This window comes from Carcharodon carcharias, chromosome 7 (genome assembly GCF_017639515.1).
Source record: "Carcharodon carcharias isolate sCarCar2 chromosome 7, sCarCar2.pri, whole genome shotgun sequence".
Taxonomy (NCBI): Eukaryota; Metazoa; Chordata; class Chondrichthyes; order Lamniformes; family Lamnidae; genus Carcharodon; species Carcharodon carcharias.
In genome coordinates this window covers 41,582,631-41,604,230 of record NC_054473.1, presented here as the reverse complement: position 1 = coordinate 41,604,230, position 21,600 = coordinate 41,582,631, and the positions used below count along the sequence as shown (strand labels likewise).

General features: G+C 41.5%; 1 protein-coding gene and 1 non-coding gene across 3 annotated transcripts in view; one reads left to right on the top strand and one right to left on the bottom strand.

Annotated features, from left to right (window-relative positions):
• pxk (PX domain containing serine/threonine kinase) overlaps positions 1–8,758 on the bottom strand; it is an 85,623-nt gene extending 76,865 nt beyond the window's left edge. The window contains exon 1 of one of the 2 annotated variants that reach the window (XR_005943462.1): positions 8,427–8,758. Coding sequence is in view for 1 of the 2 variants with exons in the window: in XM_041190885.1 (XP_041046819.1) it covers positions 8,427–8,528 (102 nt within the window). In the remaining variant the exon portion in view is untranslated. The remainder of the gene's footprint in view (positions 1–8,426) is intronic. The other variant, XM_041190885.1, reaches the window with a different exon arrangement.
• A 5,020-nt stretch (positions 8,759–13,778) lies between these two features.
• On the top strand, positions 13,779–13,897 carry LOC121280624. Its single transcript, XR_005943663.1, has one exon. It is a non-coding gene; the product is annotated as a 5S ribosomal RNA (ribosomal RNA).
• The last annotated feature ends 7,703 nt before the right edge of the window (positions 13,898–21,600 follow it).

The window sequence follows — 21,600 nt, the reverse complement described above, 5'->3', positions numbered from 1 at the left end:
GTAGCGGTTTGATACATTTTAGAGGGCATTTAAGTGTCAACCACATTACTGTGGGTCTGGAGTCAAATGTAGGCTAGATGGGTTTTTACAATTCCATAATTTTATTGAATTCAAATTCCATCATCTGCCATGGCAGGATTCGAACCCGGGTCCCCAGAGCATTACTCTGGGTCTCTGGATTACTAGTCGAGCAACAATACCACTTTGCCATCGCCTCCCTGCAGGGAACATTTCCAAGAAAGACAAAAAGACTGCAGCTCCCAGGTTTAGTGATGCATCACTGGAAGGCATTTTGACTGCCATGGAGGCCTGCCACGATCTCCTCTACCACCGCTCTGGCCACAGGATGGGCAGCGACATGACCAACCAGGCTTGGGAGGCGGTGGCAGTGGTGATCAGTGCCGATGCTGCACAGAAGAGGTTGGCCAGCCAATGCAGATAGAGAATCAATGATCTCATCCATGCAGCCAGGGTATGACAACCTCATCACTCTAAACTCTCACACTCAAGCCTATCACACAATCACTGGCATACCTCTCACTGCCAGCTCAAGGGACATCGCCACCCATTCTCATACACATATCCTCACATGTCCATCTGGCGCATTTTCCCACTGATATGGGCAGACGATCCAGGGAGTGGGAACGATTCCAGAGGGCAGGCCTAATAACGATATGCTGATGTATTACAATGAGGTTCCCGATGTCAGATTGCAGAGAGCACGACCCACCATTGGTGGGCTGAGTGGACAATCGCAAGCTGGTTTCACGCCATCGTGAAGCTGATCGCACCATATTGTCCGCTCACGTCGTCAAACATGCCCAATGCCAGCAGACCCGGAGAATCCCAGCTAGTGTCTCATCTGTTTTCCCTTTATATACACGCCAAGAGAGGTACTTAGCTTGTTAACTTACAATTATCACTTAAACACTCCTTGACAGTTAACTGTTTCCGTCGCTAACATCTCAGGCTGGAGGAAGTTATAGAATGGTGTTCCTCAGGGGTCAGTAATAGGACCACAACTTTTCTTGATATATATTAAAGACTGAGACTTGGGTGAGCATGATACAATTTCAAAGCTTGCAGATGACACAAAAATTGGGAGTATTGTGAACTATGAGGAAGATAGTAATAAACTTCAAGAGGACACACAGACAGGCTGGTGGAATGGATGCACACATGGCAAATGAAAAATTTAATGCAGAGAAGCGTTAGGTGATACATTTTAGTAGAAGAATGAAGGAAGGAAATAAGATAAATGGCACAATCCTAGAGTGGATTCAGGAACAGAGAGATCTGGGGGTACCTGTGCACAAATCATTGAAGGTATCAGGGTAGGTTGAGAAAGTGGTTGAAAAAGCATTCAGTATCTTGAGCTTTATAAATAGAGGCGTAAGATAGAAAAGCAAGGAATTTATTTTGAACCTTTATAAAGCTTTGGTTCCGTTTTAACTGGGTCCAATTCTGTGCCCTGCACTTTAAGGAGGAAGTGAAGGCATTAGAGACGGTGCAGAAAAGGTTTACCAGAATGATTCCAGGGACAAGGAAATATTTACAATGTACAATATTTAAACTACAATCACTCTAATTTACTCTTAACATGTTTGTCCAATTTCTAAGCTTTAAATTATTTTGGTTTAATGAGGTACTGTTGTTAATTTTGCCTTGATAACTGGCTAAGAGTGGGTGCTAAGTTTGACAGTGAAACTCACTAAAGATAAAAACCGGGCACACTACGCTCTCTTCCACTAAAATAATTTTACACGATAACCCCTCAAAGTGTTATCCTAGAAACATTTCAAAAGAAGGCTTTTACTCTATCCCTAAAGATATGTACCATTTTTTCCAATTTTCTTTTTTTTAAGCATAAACACAAGCATATCAAATGAGAGTAAACAACGCAGCAAAGAAAAAGCCCACACTGAATATAGTAACTGGATAAACAGGAAACAAAATTCAACAGGCAGTTTGACGGATGTTGATGCCCAGCATCAAAACCACATGCAATGCTCCTCTGATGACTCTGAAGTAAAATTACTCTATATTTAACAACTACTTTAAGCATAGTACTTTTAACACAACAAAGCATCCGAAGGTGCATCACAGGATGCATAATCAAACAAAATATGACATCAAGCCACATAAGGAAATAACAGGACAGCGCCTTGTTATGAGCTAGGTTTTAGGAAAGGTGTCTTCAAGCAGGAGAAAGGTTAAGGGAGGGAATTCAGAGCTTAGGACCTAACACAAGATTTGGACACAAACAAAGAAAACAAAAGAACATGGAGTGAAAAATATACCCATGGGAGGGAGAACAATATTAAAAAAGGGTGGAAGACACCATATAAATGCAAGTTTTCACATGGAACTCAGGAACAAAATAGTCCTAAATTTGCTTCAGGTTTTGAGGACCATTTTCACACAGGAACTTCTAAACTTGTCCTGCGCTCCTGGGGATTCCTTTTTCAGTGCCATAGTGCACATAGAACAAATTAATTGATTTTTATTAAAATTTCCAAACTTCATTCCCAATAAAGAATCTTTATGTTTTTTATTACATCAATAACCTTTGTCTTCCGAGATCAATATTTCAGAAAACATTTACAAAAATGTGGTACATGGAATAAAGGCACCAAAGACAGGAGGTCACTCAAAATAAAATGTGTAGACTGCGCACCCAACCAGTTTCACTTTAGAGAATAACAAGAAAATTTCATGCTCACAAACTTCCAGTTTTACCTAATACCCAAGAATAGACAGGAAACTGAAAATAACTGAGTTAGTTGAAGATCATGCATATTTCCTTCCATACTATATATAGCAATTGAAAGGAGGAAGTTCATTTTTAAATTTTTACAGGCAGAATAATCCAGTAACCAATATAATGCATACGACAAACACTGATTCATTTATAGCAAGGTTAAAAATATTGGGTGGCAACTTAGCATGCTCTACAGGCACAAAATTAAAAGTAGTCAGGCAGCTTCTCATAGCCACATCCTTTCCAATGGGTGTCTTGAAACAGAGAATGATTCACAACTTTTTGAATTACAGTAGTCTAGCCAACAAATATGGTAATTCAGAAAACATCTCAACAAGTCTAGCCCAAAAAAGAACTCAGTTTGCTGTAAGAAAAGCTGAAGTTGGTTGCTCACTTCAATTTTTTACCCTTACCATTCTTACAATAGAGAAGCAGTGGCAGACATTTAAGGGGATATTTCGGAATACTCAAAATAAGTATATTCCTACTATAGAGAAAAATTCTAAGGGGAGGACTCATCATCTGTGATTAAATAAAATAGTTAAGGAAAGTATCAAATTTAAGGAAATAGCATACAACTGCCCAAAGATGTGTGGCAGGTCAGATGATTGGTCAGAAAATGAAGAATGGCAGAGAATGACTAAAAGGTTAATCAGGAGAAAGAAATTAAGAGTATGAGAGGAAGCTAGCTAGAAATGTAAAAACAAATAGAAAGAATACTTACAGGTATTTGAAAAGGAAAAGAATAAGTAAAGGGGCTTTTGGTCCTCCAGTGAGGGAGAATGGGGAGTTAATAGTTGAAAATAAGGAAATGGTGGATGAAATGAACAAATATTTTGTTTCTGTCTTCACTATAGAGGATACAAAAAACATTCCAGTAATAGCTATAAATCAGAAGGTGGAAGAGAGAGGGGAACTTGGTGGAATTACAATCACTAGGGAAGCAGTAGTGAGCAAACAGAGGGAGCTGTGGGCTGACAAGTCTCCGGGTCCTGATGGACTTGATCCTAGGGTTTTAAAAAGAGGTGGCTAATGAGGTAGTAGATACATTGGTGTTCATTTTCCAAAATTTGCTAGGTTCTGGAAAGGTTCCATCAGACTGGAAAGTAGCAAATATAATCCCTCTATTCAGGAACAGAAGGAAACTATAGGTCAGTTAGTTTGACGTCTGTCGTGGGGAAGATGTTAGAATCAATCATTAAGGAAGTTACAGCTGGGCATTTAGAGAAACTCAAGGTAATTGGTAATTGGCTTTGTGAAAGGGGAATTACGCTTAACCAATTTATTGGAGTTCTTTGAAGAAGTATTGTGGATAAAGGGGAGCCTGTAGATGTGCTGTACTTGGATTTCCAGAAGGCATTTGATAAGATGCCACATCAAAGGTTATCGCGGAAAATAAAAGCTCATGGTGTGGGGGTAACATATTATCATAGATGGAAGATTGGCTGGCTGGCATTAATGGGTCTGATTGGCAGGTTGTGATGAGTGGAGTCCTGCAGGGGTCTGTGCTGGGGCCTCAACTTTTTTACATCAATAACTTAGATAAGGGGAGTGAAGGCACAGTAGCTAAATTTGCAGATGACACAAAGATAGGTAGGAAAGTATGTTGCGAAGAAGACATAAGGAGGTTGCAGACGGATATAGATTGGTTGAGTGAGTGGGCAAAAATCTGGCAGATGGAGTATAATGTGGGGAAATGTGAAGTTGTTCACTTTGGCAGGAAGAATAAAAAAGCAGAGCTTAAATGGAGAATGACTGCTAAATTCCGAGGTGCAGGGGGATCTACATATTCTAGTGCATGAGTCACAATAAGTTAGCATACAAGTAGAGCATGTACTCAAGAAGGTTAATGGAATGCTAACCTCTATTACGAGAGGAATTGAACATAAAAGAAAGGATGTTATGCTTCAGTTATACAGGGCATTGATGAGGCCGCATCTCGAATACTGTTGGGTTGAGTCTTCTTATTTAAGGAAGAATTTAACTGCATTGGAGGCGGTTCAGCGGAGGTTTACAAGATTGATATCTGGAATGAGCAAGTTGTCTAATGATGATAGGTTGGACAGACTAGGCTTGCTTCCACTGGAGTTCAGAAGAGTGAAAGGTGACTTGACTGAAGAATAAAAGATCCTGAACGGTCTTGGCAAGGTGGACGTGGAAAGGATATTTTCTCGTGTGTCCAGAACTAAGGGGCACTGTTTTAAAATTAGGGGTCACCCTTTTAGGACAGGGATGAGAATTATTTTCTCTCAAGAGGGTTGTGCGACATTGGAACTTTGCCTCAGGAGGCGGTGGTGAAGGGGTCATTGAATATTTTTCATGCAGAGGTAGACTGATTCCTTTGCCTAATGAGAATCTAAGGTTATCAGGGGTACATGGGAATGTGGAATGTGAAACAAACAAATCAGTCATGATCTTAATGAGTGGTGGAGCAGGCTTGAGGGGCCGAATGGCCTACTTCTGCTCCTATTTCATATGTTCAAGCACGATTTCTGTAAAATAACTTTTTTAAAACCTTGTAACAGCAACATATGGAGATCTTGTGGTGCCGTGGTAGTGACCCTACCTCTGGGCCAGAAGCCCCAGGTTTGAGTCCCACTTCAGGATTTGATGCACATAATGTGTGCAAACAGATTGATTATCAACCTGCAAATCCTTCCAAAATGCATTCTGACAGGCCTAAGAGCAGGAGAATCTCCTGGTCAGCCAGAACCTGCGGAAGGCAACAGCAAACCATTGTAGTACCTTGCCAACCATAACCATGGACCAATGCACGGGAGTCCGTGGTTTGCCAATGTCCTTTTTTAGGGCATGGTACCTGAGAGAGGATAACAGCAACACTCAATTGAGCCATTCAAAAACAGGTAAATGGAAGATTCAAGTGGATCTCTGAATTAGGATAACAGCTATGGGAGCCATGAAAACCTGTCTCTAACTATTTGTTAGTCAGGCTCAGCTCTCAATAGATCCACTGTAACTACTCTCACTCAAACCCCCACAATTCTATTTTTTGGCACCAAACCTCATCCCTCCTTAAATGGACTAGATTTCAAAGAATCACAGTATGGTTACAACAAAGGAGGAGGCCATTTGTGTGTTGACTCTCTGCAAGAGCAACTCGGCTTATCCTACTCCCCTGTCTTTTGGCCATTGTCCTACAAATCTTTTTGCTTCAGATAATTGTCCAATTCCTTTTTGAAAGCTACAATTAAATCTGTCTCCACCACACTCTCTGGAAATTCATTTCAGATCCTAACCACTTGTTGTGTAAAAATGTTCTTCCTCATGTTGCCTCTATTCTTTTGCCAATCACTTCAAACTGGTATCCTCTGGTTCCCAAACCTTCACCAATTGGAACAGTATCTGCTTAAGTACTCTGTCGCTTAACCAACTTCATATCCACACTGCCACTGTTGTTTTTATTCCACAGGCTTCACCTTTGCTGACAAGCTTGTTCATAGCACAATTTCAAACACCTTTTGAAAGTCCACGTACATCAATGACATTATCTTCATCAATCTTCTCTGTTCGCTTATCAAAAAACTCACTCATATTAGTTAAACACACTTTGCCCTTAAATAGGTGCTAGTATTCCTTGGATAATCCACACTTGTTCAGACAGGAACGATGGTTGATGGCATTTCAGCACAAACACACTTTGCGAATTGTAGCCACAGGTTCACGATTGCAATTTACTTCAGTGAGGTAACGGTCTCAGAGTAAGGGGCAGGGCACCTTCTACACAGTTGCCAAGTCACCCAGAGATAAAAACAAAAAACTGCGGATGCTGGAAATCCAAAACAAAAACAGAATTACCTGGAAAAACTCAGCAGGTCTGGCAGCATCGGCGGAGAAGAAAAGAGTTGACGTTGAGTCCTCATGACCCTTCCACAGAACGTCAATTCTTTTCTTCTCTGCCGATGCTGCCAGACCTGCTGAGTTTTTCCAGGTAATTCTGTTTTTGCCAAGTCACCCAGGTCACTCTTACAAAGCTCAACCACAACACTGACAGAGATCTTAAAGCAAGTAATTTGCCCATCCCATCAGTGTGGAACATAGTAGCATGGGTGACTCAAAGTTTAGAAAAAGAGGGAAAAGAAATCAAACATCTGATGTCATATCATGGTTCTATTTTTAGACAAAGAGTACAGCACATAAATTTGCTGATAAACAGAAACAAATTTTTGAAAAGACAGTTTAGCTTCAGGTTAAAGAAGTTCAAATTTCAGAAGAAATCCCCAGACTTAAATGGAAAGAAATATGGTTAGAATCATCATGACCACTCATTTGATTTTTTTTTAAATTCAGTTTTATTGATAAACACCTGTTTAACTTTCAATTCTGCACCATAATTGCACCTCATGTTGAAACAGAACAGAAAGTAAATGCATGGGGCAACTATACCATGATACCACACCCACTGCGATACAATACTTAACACTCATTTTTTGTGATTTAAAAAAGGCTTGAGAAGCTGAATTTTCACAGAAAAGAAATACAGCATAGCAATGATAGTTAATTCAGTATATCCACTTTTTAGTGAATTTTTAAGACATTTCAGTACTCTAGCACCCAGGTAGGCATTGATAATGTAAAGCTCCTTTTGCCAAGTGTCGAAAACAGACCAACCACCCATACTGTTAGCATACACATGAAACCTGATCCCATGTCTTTGAAAATGTTGTTAGGGGAAACATAGTTAAGAAGAATGGGGCCGAGGAAACATATTTCCGGGACTCCAAAGGTAATGATGTCAGGGGAGGAAAAACAAAACGCTTGGGTTGATAGGAGTGGAACTAGGAGAGGTCAGTCCTTTTGAGCTGGCCAACAAAAGAGATGTGTTTTCGGTACATGGTGTGATCAACAGTGTCAAGGATTGCAATGTTGTCAAAGAGAATGAAGAGCAATAGTGCAACACAGTTACATCAGATGTCATTTGTGACTTTGATTAGGGCTCAATGCTGCGGCTGGGTCAGAAACCTGGTGAGGTCGAGATATAAACACATATACCCAAAGGAACTCCATACTTCAGCAGTGGCATTTTTAATTCTGTATAGAATAAATTTATACACTCTCTACACTTGACCAGTTGCTGCAAACGCGAGGGATTATTAACGTAAATTACTATGACTACTCAACAGCTTTCACAACATCCGTTTTTAGCCAGTAAGAAACAGGTGACAAAAATACAAGTGTGTGAATAAACACAGTTCTATTGGCATGAGTATAGTAATGAACGAAGTGGGTTGAATTGTACCAGTCGGAGGGGGGGCGGGGGGCCTTGAATTTTGTAACCTTTGGCAGTGTCTGCAATCCAGGGATTGTGCAACGCAGTGATACAGCAGATACTAATCCCTGTAAAGACTGGAAGGATTTCACAATTCCACAATCATTAACAGTCTAGGCTTTGCCTCAGGCTGCTCTCCAGGCGTGACTGCATTTCCAACTGGAACCACGCTCGCTTGGCTCTGCCACAGCCGGCAGCGCTCGGGGTACGATCCAGCCCGTCCCTCTGTCACCGCCTCCCACAGGCCGCCTTCTAAATCACCTCCCAACCGGCATCACCCTCGCCTCGCCTCCCCTCGGAGCTGCGGCCTAAACACCTCCGCACCCCCCAACTCCCCATCCATCCCCGAGGTGGGCCGGCCCTGCTCTCCGCACTCACCGTGTGCGACTGCAGGTTTTGGCTGGCTTCGATCACGCAGGACAGTGGTACCGTGTCGTCCAGCAGCACTTTGCCCGGGCTCTTCTTCTCCATGAACGCCATTGCAAGGGCGGGGAGGCTTGGTGCTCGGCGGGCATGTGAGGAGAGAGCGGCCGCCGCCTCAGAGTTGCTTCACCGGAGCCTCAAGCCGGCACCGCACGCACAGAATCCGCGAGGTCCTACACTCCACCTTCTTCCGTCACTGAGATAACTGGCGCTGGGATAGCGCTGCAGGCTTATGTAACGGACAGATGAACAGTGGAAAGTTGCCAGGTCACAATGCAGATTTGCAGCTATGACCCTGGGACAACTCTGGATAGATCATTAAAGGACGTGCGTGAAAGTACTTGGGAAGTTACACCCGAAGTTACGCCCCTTCATGTGCTCATTTTACTGAATTGTCAATTTACTGCCAGTGTACTGATAATCTCAATAGCGTACAGTAATAAAATAAATATAAAAAAAACAGAAAACAGTTAAACAAGCAGGAATTCACACCATATGACTCTACTTTAAATGTGAAAATTGAAGTTTCAGTACATTTATGCGCATTAAGCACAGCATGTTTACTAACATGCGAACGTGGAAGCTTTTCAGTGCTTAACGTGGCTCATGCTGATGACATAAAAATGCATTCTCAAATAACAAAATGAAATGACAAATACACTAACGATACTTCACGGATGAATGAAGACATAAGGAAACGAATAAGGGCCAGGAAAGAGGCATACATTTAGTACATAGACAACAAATATAAGATAAGCATAAGAGAGGATACCAAGAGAGTCGGAGAGAAGTAAAACAAAAACAACTAGGATGGCAAAGAGGAACCACAAAATTAAATTATCAAGGGACATAAAACAAAATAGGTAAATATTTTGCAGGTATATTGATAAAAAAGAAGGCTGTGATGGGGATAGACTGGATACTACCACGGCTAACAATAGAGCGGTGGCAAAATGGCAAATAATTATTTCATTTTGGTAATGGCCCTCTCCACTGCAGGTAAGAACATGGTTATAAGATGTGAGGCGCTCTTGCTGTTGCGGTTTGTGGTGCAGGAATGGCTTATTCCACACTCCTGTGTGATGTTGATCACCTGAACCATCTTTTGCTTTATCTGGAGGTTGAAAATGGATTGTGTCTGCAGGGATGTGATGTACAAGCCTCTAGATAAGGGGGGGAAATCATGCCCAACATCGCCCTCATCCTGATGGCAACCTTTGTGTGCGGCTGCATCAAGCTGTGCATAGACCCTCGGTACATAAACACCAAGTGTCACTACGTGCTGAGGTTCTACCTGTCCCCGGTGTTGCGAAGGATGGGTCTGGCCACGCTGCTACAGAATGCTCCAAGTAGTTGGACCATGCCCTGCCACCTGTCCTTCGTGGAAACATTAATGCAGATAAACATCTCCAGATCACAAGTCCATCAGGCAGTGGCCGGCACATAACGTCTTAGAGGCCCTGCGGGAAAAGGAGATGGTGGATCCTGTCGGATGGTTCCCCGAGCAGACTGTCAAAGTCATTTGGCAGAATGCCTTATCGCCAGAACTTTCCAACAAGCACCAAGATGTAGCTTGGCTGGTGGTAAGAAACGCACTCCCCGTCAGATCCTTCTAACAGGCCAGGAGTCTCACCCCCTCTGCACGTTGCCCTCGAGGTGGCTGTGGTAGGGACAAGACTGTTGTTCACCTCCTTGTGGAATGTGCCTTTGCAAAGAAGGTCTGGAGAGAGATGCAGTGCTTTCTGTCGAGGTTCATCCCAAGCAGCATGGTGACACAGGACTCTGTGCTCTATGAGCTGTTCCCAGGGACACATACTGAGACAAAAATCAACTGCAGTTGAAGGATCATTAATTCGGTGAAAGACACTCTTTGGTCTGCCCGAAAGATGTTGGTCTTCCAGTGCAAAGAGTTGTCCCCGACCGAGTATTGCAGACTGGCACATTCCAAGGTCCAGGACTATGTGCTGAAGGATGCACTAAAGCTTGGGGCAGCCGCCGCAAAGGCATAATGGGGAAAAGTCACAGTCTAAGACCTTTCTGCCATAGTGCATCAAGGGACTGGAAATTGTATAGACCCCTCGGGCTGTACGGCTCACAGTGAATGTATGCATTGAAAAATAATTGTATTATAATTGTATTGAAGCACCTCAGGGTGCAATGTGATGTATGTCGATAACTCCAATACCATTGCACTGTCTGACTGTCTGTAATAACCATATTGAAATGACTGTAATATTCAATGATTGTATTGAATCACGCCATGATCCATGTGGAAAAGTTGGACATGATTGCATTTTTTGTGATGGCCATTTAGAAATATTTTGTAATGCTCTTTCAGATATTTTATGAATGAAGTATATTTTTCCAAAAATAAGATAGAACAGGTCAAAGTGACATTGACTGATGAGGTGAACAATGAGATAAATGCACTTAAAATTAAGAGGGGATGCATTGAATAAAAAAACTCAAAGAGGATAAAAACCCATGGTCCAGGTGGATTGAGTCATTTTAAAATAATCTATAGGATTAGTGCCAGAGGACTAGCTAATATAATTCCTGTAATTGAGAAGGGGGACGGAACATGTCCAAGGAATTATAGACTAGTCAGCTTAATGTCAGTGGTAGGCAAAATAATGAAATCCTTACTGAAGGAGAGAATAGAAGAACATCTAGAAATGAGAAACACAATAATGAATAGTCAGCATAGATTTCCAATGAGAAAATCTTGCTTGACCAATTTTATTGAAATTTTTGAAGTCGTAACAGAGAGAGTAGAAGGTGGGAATGCAGTAGATTTGGTTTATCTAGATTTTCAAAATGCCTTCAATAAAGTGCCCCAGGACATACTAATGAATAAGTTTAGAGAATGTGGAGTTGGGGTCAAATGGCAAAATGGATTGCTTTCTAGCTTCAAGACAGCAAGCAGTGAGTGGGAGTAAAGGGTATTTATTCAGAGTGGCAGAGGATGGGAAGTGGTGTTCCGCAAAGGTCAGTTCTGGGTCCACTGCTGTTCACAATTTACATTAACAATTTGGATTTGGAATAAAAAACACAATTTCTAAATTTGCAGATGACATCAATTTGGAGGGGCGGGATACTCAACATTTAGGAGTACTGCAATAAATTAGGGAGATGGTGGTGTAATGGCAATGTCACTGGACTAGCACCCATAGATCCAGGCTCTAAGGACATGGGTATAAATCCACACTGGCAATTGGTGGAATTTAAATACAATTAATAAATAAAACATCTGGTATCGAAAGCTAGTTTCACTAATGGTAACCATGAAACTACCATCATTGTTGAAAAACCGACCTAACTCACTAATGTTCTTCAGGGAAGTGAAATCTGCCATCCTTACTTGGTTTGGCCTACATATGACTCCAGACCCATAGCAATGCGGTTGACTCTTAAATGCCCTAGCAAGCTACTCAGTTCAATGGAAGGTCAACAATTACTGGCCTTCCCATGAATGAATAAATTTTTAAAAAGTACAGGAGGACATTAATAAACTTGCAGAATGGATAAACAATTGGCAAATGAAGTTCAATACAGGTAAATGTGAGTAGTACATTTTGTTATGAGGAATATGGAGGTTACTTTTTAGTTGGAAAGTGCAAAGCCTGATGGGGGGGGGGGGGGAACAAAGGGATCATGGGGTACAAATGCTTCAATCACTAAAAGTTGTGCCACAGGTTAGCAAGGCCATAAAAAAAACCAAGCACTAGGCTTTATTACTAGGGGGATAGAATTGAAAAGTGTGGAAGTTATGCTAAACCTGTACAAACCTTGGTTAGACAATACTTAGAGTACTGCAGCAGTTTTGGTCGCCATGTTATAAAATGATGCACTGAAGAGGGTGCAGAGAGGATTAACAAGGATGATATAAGCAATGTGTGGGTATACATATCAGGAATCACAGGCTGGTTCTCTTTTCTCTCCAAAAAAGAAGGCTGAGGGGTGACCTAACAGAGGTCTTTAAAATTATGAATAGTTTTGATTGAGTGGATATAAAGAGAATATTTCCTCTTGACAGGGAAGAGCACAACTAGAGGCTATCAATATAATATAGTCACTAAGAAGCCAATGGGGAATTAAGAAGAGATTTCTTTATCCAAAGAGTGATGAAAATGCGGAACCCATTACCACAAGGAGCAGTTAAAGCGAATAAGGGGAATTTAAGGGGAAGCTAGACAAGCATTTGAGGGAGAAGGGAATAATGGATAGTTATGATGGTAGATTTAGATGAGAAAAAATGGGAAGAAACTCGTGGAGCAAAAACATTGGAGTGGATTGGTCAGGCTGATTAGCCTATTTCTATGTATGTCATATATCCTATGTAATGTGATCCTATGTAAAAAGCAGGTCTCAGTGAGGATGAATATTTTTAATAACAAATTCATAATAAAACATCTGAAAATTATTTTGTTTCCTCCTGCATCTAAAACTCTGGATGTAACTTTACACTTGTTTTGAACTGTTTTCAGTTCTTTACAGAATCACATAATTGTCACAGCGCAGAAGGAAGCCATTTGACCCATAGCATTTGCACTGTCTCTCTGAATCCATCTAGTGCCATTCCCCTGCCTTCTCCCCATAACCACGTACACTCTTCCTTTTCAGATAACTGTCTAATTCCCTTTTGAATACCTCAATTGAACCTACCTCCACCACGCTTTTATGTAGTGCATTCCAAACCTTAATCATTCACTGTGTGAAAGATTTTTCCCTCATGTCACTTTTGCTCCTTTTGCCAATTCCTTTAAATTTGTGCCCATTCTTTCTCGATCCTTTCACTAGCAGAGACAATTTATTCTTGTCTCCTCTGCCCAGATCCCTCATGATCTTGAATATCTCTATCAAATCTCCTCTCAGCCTTCTCCAAGGAAAACAGTCCCAGCTTCTCCAATCTATCTTCATAATGGAAATTCCTCATTCCGCATAGTGTTGGGCAAAGCCAAATGTACCAAGATACAGTCAGACCTGAATCATGAGACGGGCATTAGAACGAGGATATTTTGCAGAATATAATTAAATGCTTATCATATTTTCCACAAGTTTCCTCAAATTTTTCTGCCTAGCGTTTGCTTCAAGTCTGCCTATGGACACAAATGCACCGGCAATTCCACCCGTAAGTCAGATGTGAAAAACACAGTAATATATAAAAAATAGTGCCTATTGTTGCATTAAAAATTACAGTTTTTAGCAAGGAGCTGTGAAGTCCAATCACTGGACAAAACCCTCTTGATTTGGATTATTGATTTGCAATTTGCTTCTACCAGCATCCTCCACCTAAAAAGCATCAGAGCCTACGGCCATACTAGTCTGAAAACACCCGATCTCGTCTGATCTCGGAAGCTAAGCAGACTCAGGCCTGGTTAGTACTTGGATGGGAGGCTGCCTGGGAATACCAGGTGCAGTAGGCTTAGCTTGGCCTAAATAGCCAAGTGGTTATGGTACTGGGTTTGTAACCCCCAGATCAAGAGTTCAATTCTCACAATGGCAAACTATGAAACAATGTAACTTCATCTGAAACAGATGGAAATGGGCTTATACTCGAAAGAGTTACATCTTCTTTAAAATAAAAAGCATCAGAGAGTTCAATGCTGAATCTCTGTCCAGCAGAGAAACATCAATATAACAGTTGAGCACCAAAACAAGACTATTAACAAGGGGTTCAGTGCTGAACAGTACATAGATAGAAAGTAAGTGCATTGTTACTGGAATGGAATTCATGTGTTTAATACCTTATAACTGGAATTTTATTACAGAATGCAAGAAAACAAAGAACAAAAATGGTATTTGGTCCTTTAAGCCTAACAACAAGGCTGAAATCAATATAGAAATCTTGGTTGTTGTGAACACTATTCTTACTGCAAGGATCAAAATGAAAAAGTTAAGCCTTGTTTAGTTAGGAGCAATTGAGTTTTTAACAGAGCACTAAGTCATAACTATTGCTGAACAAACTTACTGGCCCTGAATATCTATTTTCACAAGTATGTGGCATTATTCCCTCAAAAGAACATTTAAAAATTGAAGTTTTCTTTAATTTAAAAAAAGTTCCGATAGTTATGTTTCACCTTTAACCCCATGCATATGTCACAATTTGTATTTCATTTTCTGCACAGTAATTTAAATGTGATTTATATTCTCTGCTTTTTATTTCCTGCTCTTCCATCTATCAGAATTCTTCAGTCTGATTGGATGATCAGCCTGCCTACTGTCTGTCTTGTTAGACACCACAGATACTCTGTAGAAGGTGCCAAATTCAAAGCAACATTGCAAACAGAGGAAGGCTACACTTTCAATTCCACTAAAACATTATAGGCGGCTTTTTCAAGATCAGTAGCAAGTACTATTCCTTCAGCATTGACTGAACAATCCTGGCCATTTTCTGTTTGGTGTATTTTACATTAAGGTACAATTTGTAAGCCCACTAGAGGACTGTTAACTTGTGAAGCACAATGAATAAATCCAATAGAGAGATAAGAAGAAATATCTTTACTCAGAGAGTGGTTAGAATGTAGAACTTGCAACTGCATGAAGTGGTTAAGGCAAATATAGCTTAGATGCTTTCAGAAGGAAATTAAATAAGTGCATGAGTGAAAGGGGAATAGAAAGGTATGCTGAAAGGCTGAGATGAAGCAGAAGGAATAGGATGAAACTTGTGTGGAGTATAAACAACAGTACAAACTAGTTGGGCTCAATGGTCTATTTCTGTTTTTTATTTGCCATATAATTCTATGTAAGCTATAATTCTAGTGCAGCAGTACTATGAAATTGAGACACAAATGATTTTTTTCTAGATTTTACACTGACCTATTTGTGCCACTTTATCAAAAACCTTGCTGCAACAGGTAAAAGTTAGTTATAATGGGCCTTAATTTGCTGTCAGTGTAACAGTGGAGCTAATGGCACATCATTATGCGCAAATATGCAGCAATTTCAGGCAGGGTGCAGGTGTATAACTAAACTCAAAAATCTAGTAGCTGCTGTCCTAGTTGCTCCACTCTGCCATTGTCTTTGCCAAAGATGACACTTTCTCTTTTGCCTCTTCATTGAAATGCATTGAATGACGTGAAGTTGCTGCATTTACATAGTAGATATAAACTAAACTCGCCACAGAAGATCTTCATATCCATTTCAGCTAATGTGCTTTTAAAATATGCAATAAATGCCAATTATTGCCAGTCAACAATAATTGAATTATGGCTTAATTAAATATATTTAACCATATTTAATTAAGCCTGGATTGGCTGTCAGAGATTCTTTCAACAATGTGCTGAGTAGTAATTATTGCAAATTATTGCCATTATAAGTGTGAAGACTCATTTCTTAAGGTTTTGACTGTGGTTTAACTTTTAAAAATTATAAATATTTAAATGATGGAATTTCTTGATTCAAACTAGTTTTCTGGCTGCTTGTAGGGCACACATGGCTCAATGATCAAACCAGATTGTGGAGCTTAGAACCAGCCTACCTGGTTGGCAAAAGGACATGGCTTTCCATTGTTGCAATGTCTTTATGGAGGCTTGAGCAAAGAATTAAATTCTCATTTAGTCAAAGGGTCATTGTAGAACTTTCAGTGAAATAATGTTCCACTAATACTAATGCAGAATGGTAGCTGACTGTGCAATGTTGTAGCTACATGTAGTAATTATGATTTTATTTAGTGTGCAAGGCCGCTTCTTTCTCGACCAGAGGCCCAAACAATCCCCATCCACTACTACTCTCCTCCGTCTGGCTGAATTTGTTCTCACACTGAACAATTTCTCCTTAAACTCCTCTCACTTCCTCCAAATAAAAGGTGTGGCTATGGGTACCCACATGGGCCCCAGTTATGCCTGTCTCTTTATGGGGTATGTGGAACATTCCTTGTTCCAGTCCTACTCCGGCCCCCTCCCACAACTCTTTCTCCGGTACATCAATGATTACTTCAGTGCTGCTTCATGCTCTCGTCTGGAACTGAAAAAATGTATTAATTTTGCTTCCAATTTCCACCCGTCCATCATTTTCACATGGTCCATCTCTGACACTTCCCTTCCCTTCCTTGACCTCTCTGTCTCAATTTCTGGTGATAGACTGTCCACCAATATTCATTGCAAGCCTACCGACTCCCACAGCTACCTCGACTACAGCTCCTCACACCCTGCTTCCTGTAAGGACTCCATCCCATTCTCTCAGTTCCTTCGCCTCCTTTGCATCCATTCTGATGATGCCACTTTGAAAAACAGTTCCTCTGACATGTCTTCCTTCTTCCTTAACCGAGGTTTTCCACCCAAGGTGGTTGACAGGGCCCTCAACCGTGTCCGGCCCATCTCTCGCGCATCCGCCCTCGCACCTTCCTCTCCCTCCCAGAACCGTGATAGGGTTTCCCTGGTCCTCACTTATCACCCCACCAGCCTCCGCATTCAAAGGATCATCCTCCCCAATTTCTGCCAACTCCAGCATGATGCCACCACCAAACACATCTTCCTTTCACCCCCCCCCCCCCCCCCCCCCCCCCCCCAACCCCCGCCCCCCCCCCAACCCCCAGTGGCATTCCGCAGGGATTGTTCCCTCCGGGACACCCTGGTCCACTCCTCCATCACCTCCTACACCTCAACTCCCTCCCATGGCACCTTCCCACGCAACCGCAGAAGGTGCAACACCTGCCCCTTTACTTCCCCTCTCCTCACTGTCCAAGGGCCCAAACACTCCTTTCAAGTGAAGCAGCATTTCACTTGTACTTCCCTCAACTTAGTCTACTGCATTCGTTGCTCCCAATGCGGTTTCCTCTACATTGAAGAGATCAAACGCAGACTGGGTGACTGCTTTGCAGAACACCTTCGGCCTGTCCGTAAGCATGACCCAGACATCCCTGTCACTTGCTGTTTCAACACTCCACCCTGCTCTCATGCCCACATGTCCGTCCTTGGCCTGCTGCCAGTGAAGCTCAACGCAAACTGGAGGAGAGCACCTCATCTTCCGACTAGGCACTTTACAGCCTTCCGGATTGAATATTGAGTTCAACAATTTTAGATCATGAGCTCTCTCCTCCATCCTCACCCCCTTTCCGATCCCCTCTTTTTTCCAATAATTTATCTAGATTTTTCTTTTCCCACCTATTTACATTATTTTTAAATGTATTTCCATCCATTGTTTTATCCCTACCTTTTAGCCTATTTTGATCCCTTCCCTTCACCCCACCCCATCCCCACTAGGGCTTCAACACCTCTTTGTCCTTTTGTCTGTGACATCTTTTGGCTATCTCCACCTATCACTGGCTCTCTATCCAGCTCTACCTGTCCCACCACCGCCCCCCCCCCCACCCCCCCGACCTTAACCAGCTTATATTTCACCTCTTTTCTATTTTTACTTAGTTCTGTTGAAGAGCCAAACGGACTCGAAATGTTAACTGTGTTCCTCTCTGCAGATGCTGCCAGACCTGCTGAGTTTTTCCAGGTATTTTTATTTTTGGTTTGGATTTCCAGCATCCACAGTTTTTTGCTTTGACCTTTAAGAATAATACTGGTTAGGTAAGATCACACGATCTGTAGTAACCAATAGGAGAATAACACAGGCTACCTCAGGAGTCAGTGTAGAGTTGGAGTTGGAGTTGAAAGCACATGTGTAGTCACTGCTGAGTATATTGTAAATAAACTTAAAGTTTCCATCCAAGAAGTGCCTGCAGATCAACTCTATCATTAATAGCACAACTTGGCCACCCTACAACAAACTGGCAAAGAGGATAAAACAGGATTGAACAGAAGAAGTCAAGTTAAAAAGAGATCGGCACTGTACCTCGTCCAGTGATTGTGAGTAGTAAGCTCCGTTAGAATTGAAGATATTAGCCCCTCTCAAAATATCATAATTTGGGAGAATTGACCCTTTTGAACCTGTGACAGACAATTGGTCTCATTACATAGAATGCCGCAAGTTATTTTTTCAAGCAAACAAGATTACGGGGGAAGAGAAGAGGCGAGCGATCCTCTTGAGTACTTGTGGGAGCAAAACCTACAGCTTGATTCGAAGTTTTATGGCACCTGGTGTGCCAGATTCAAAAAATTTTGATGAATTGGTGGACCTTGTGAAGGGTCACTTTCAACCTAAGCCCTCAGTCATGATGCAAAGGTTCAGGTTTAATTTGCGAAATAGAGCCCCAGGTGAGACAATTGCATGCTATATGGCAAATGTGAAGCAGCTAATGGAACATTGTGAGTTTGGTACAACTCTGAACGACATGCTCAGAGATTGTTTAGTGTGTGGTGTGAAAGGGAACACTATTCAGAAAAAATTATTGTCTGAAGTGAATCTGGATTTCAAGAAGGCGCTATAGATAATGCTGGCTATGGAAAGTACAGTAAGAGATTCAAAAGCAATACAGGGTGCGCAAAATGGTGCCACCCTCCACATTGGGCGGGAAGCCTCAGCCAAAAGAGACACGAGAAAGCGAGACTCTGCCAAGAAGCGGGAAGTAGCCCTACTAGCCGAAGAATAAAGAAAAATAACAATGAAATTGAAGCATAATTTTAATAGAGGTGAAAACAATCAGTCTTTTAGTAACTGACAGTTTAAAAAACCAAATGCTACTATTGTGATAGAAATGGACATATGATGAGGCAATGCAAGGAAAGATTCAAGCAGGCTTGTAAACAAAAGAAGTAGCCCAATGAAATCTACAATGTAGAAGAGTCTGAAACAACAAATTCAGACATTTACTCATTGTTTAATCTGAAAGTTGGAAAGGCAGAACCAATATTTGTCACAGTGAAAGTAAATGGTAAACTTGTTAGAATGGAAGTGGACATGGGAGCTTCCACTACAGTAATTGTGGAAGATACCTTTGGATATTTGAATAATGGGGAGCATCAATTAAGTTTAGGAGAAACAGCTGTCAAGCTAAAAACATATATGGGCGAAGACATTCAAGTAAAAGGCATAAGCAGAGTAACTGTCCATTATATAAGCCAATCAGCAAAGCTACCAATGTTAGTATTGAAAGGCAGAGGGTTAAGCCTTCTAGGGTGAAATTGGCTAAGGGAAATCAACCTTGATTGGCCGCTGGGATTCCAAAAAGAAGCTGGAAGCATTCCTGTTTTGAAAAAGGAGTGTGTAAGGACTCAACAACCTGAAGAAATGCAGGCTGTCTTAAGCCAAAACCTGGAAGAACAGCAAAGGAACTCGAAGCTGCTTGATGATAGAACTTGAGACGAGGTGAGCAATCTTTAAAGGGAAAAAAGAAAATCTGTTGAGAGGCCTTCACACACTACAAGGTCCTCTCAGGTCAAAGATTGTGCCTATGGAAAAGTATGAAGAGAAACAGAAAGAATTCAGCACTTCTCTGAACAAACTGAAGAATGAGTTGGCAGAGAAGACACAAAAATGTACAATTTTCCAGGAGTCAGCAAACAAAAAAGAGAGGAAGACCTGAATAATCAGCTAAATGAAGCTCAAGAGGTTTTGGAAGCAAAAGTTGCAGGATTTTCCAAGAAGCAGACAGATAATGAAATTTTGGGAGACTCATCCACTTAACTCAGACAAGTTGAGTTTGTACCTGAGACAAGTCTGGCCAACAGTGAAGTCAAAAAGAAAGCCCAAATTAAAGTAAGCACTAGAAAGGAGAAGGCACATAGAAAGAAGATACAGAAATAACAATAGGGCTTAAATTCTGGCAGCACACAAATACTCCCTGGCAATCAAATCGCAAACGCCAATGCCCTTTGTCATTTACCTTTACAAGAAAATGATGACCACATCCCAGTTCCACGGGAATTTGTTTTGCTGTTAAATTTCTTAGATTCCTCGTCAGCATGTGCTCAACAGATCAGAGACTGGTCAAGTCGGGACCGAGTCCTGTCTCAGGTACCAGAACAAGTGCTACATGTTTGGTCACAGGAGCCCATATCTGATTAAATGAAATTACTTCAACAGAAGACATGAAATAACCAGCCAGGATGGCATCTTATTGTGGGGAGCATGAGTGATTGTTCCTCTAAAGGGAAGAGAGCCATTTTTATTTGAACTACACATTGCCCATCCAGGTATTTCCCAAATGAAGACCATAGCATGTGGCTATCCATGGTGGCCTAGGAAGGATGGTGAAATAGAGTTTAGTAAAGCACTGTTACAATGTCAGCAAATGCAAAAGTTGCCAGCGACAGCTCTGTTACACCAATAGCCAGGTAGACCCTGAGTGCAGTTACGCATTGACTATATTGGATCTTTCCTGGGAACAATGTTTCTGCTCATTGTCGATGCCCATTCAAAATGGTTGGACATATATGAGGTAAAGTCACCAATATCGGCCGTTACAATTAAGAAACTACGTTAGAGTTTTGCCATTCATGGACTACCAGAAGTAATTGTTTCCAATAATGTCAGGGCATTCACAAGTGCTGAGTTTCAATGGCTTATCAGCCGCAACGATATGACTCATGTGAAAACTGCATCGTACCATATCTCCTCAAACAGACTGGCCAAAAGGGCAGTTCAAACATTCAACGCAGGCATGAAAAAGCTAACTGGCAATTCCTTAGCAACCATGCTTTCTTTTTTATTACAGGACTACCCCTCATACAACAACAGGTGTCACACTTGCGAAGTTATTGTTAAAACATCATATCAGGGCGAGATTGAGCTTAATAATGTCAAATTTAGAGGGGAAGGGGGGAAAGGAGTCATGTAAGCCAGAACACTAGACATGACTGGCATAGTCGCAAGATGAAATTTACTGCAGGAAAGTCGATGTATGTGAAGAACTTTGGGGAAGGACCAAAGTGGTTACTGGGTGAAATAAGTGCAGTGATTGGACCTCTTTCTTACCACATGGAGGTGGAAGGCTGGATCATCCATAACAGGTGGACCACTTAAGGAAGAGAGAGACAAATCAAGGTATGGTTCTACTGGTGATCATGAGTGGGTCTGCGTTTTTCCTGATGAGGATAATCAACCCAGGACTGACATGTCTGATGTTCCTGTAAGAGTTGAGGCAAGTGCCCACTGAAGCACCTGATGTTCAGGCAACTCCGGAAAAGGTGGTTCCTGACAAAGAATCTGAAGTTGTGGAGCTGTGACATTCCACACATACCAGGAAACCACCTGAAAGACTGAACTTATAAATTCCTGTGTAAATATTATGCTGTCTTGA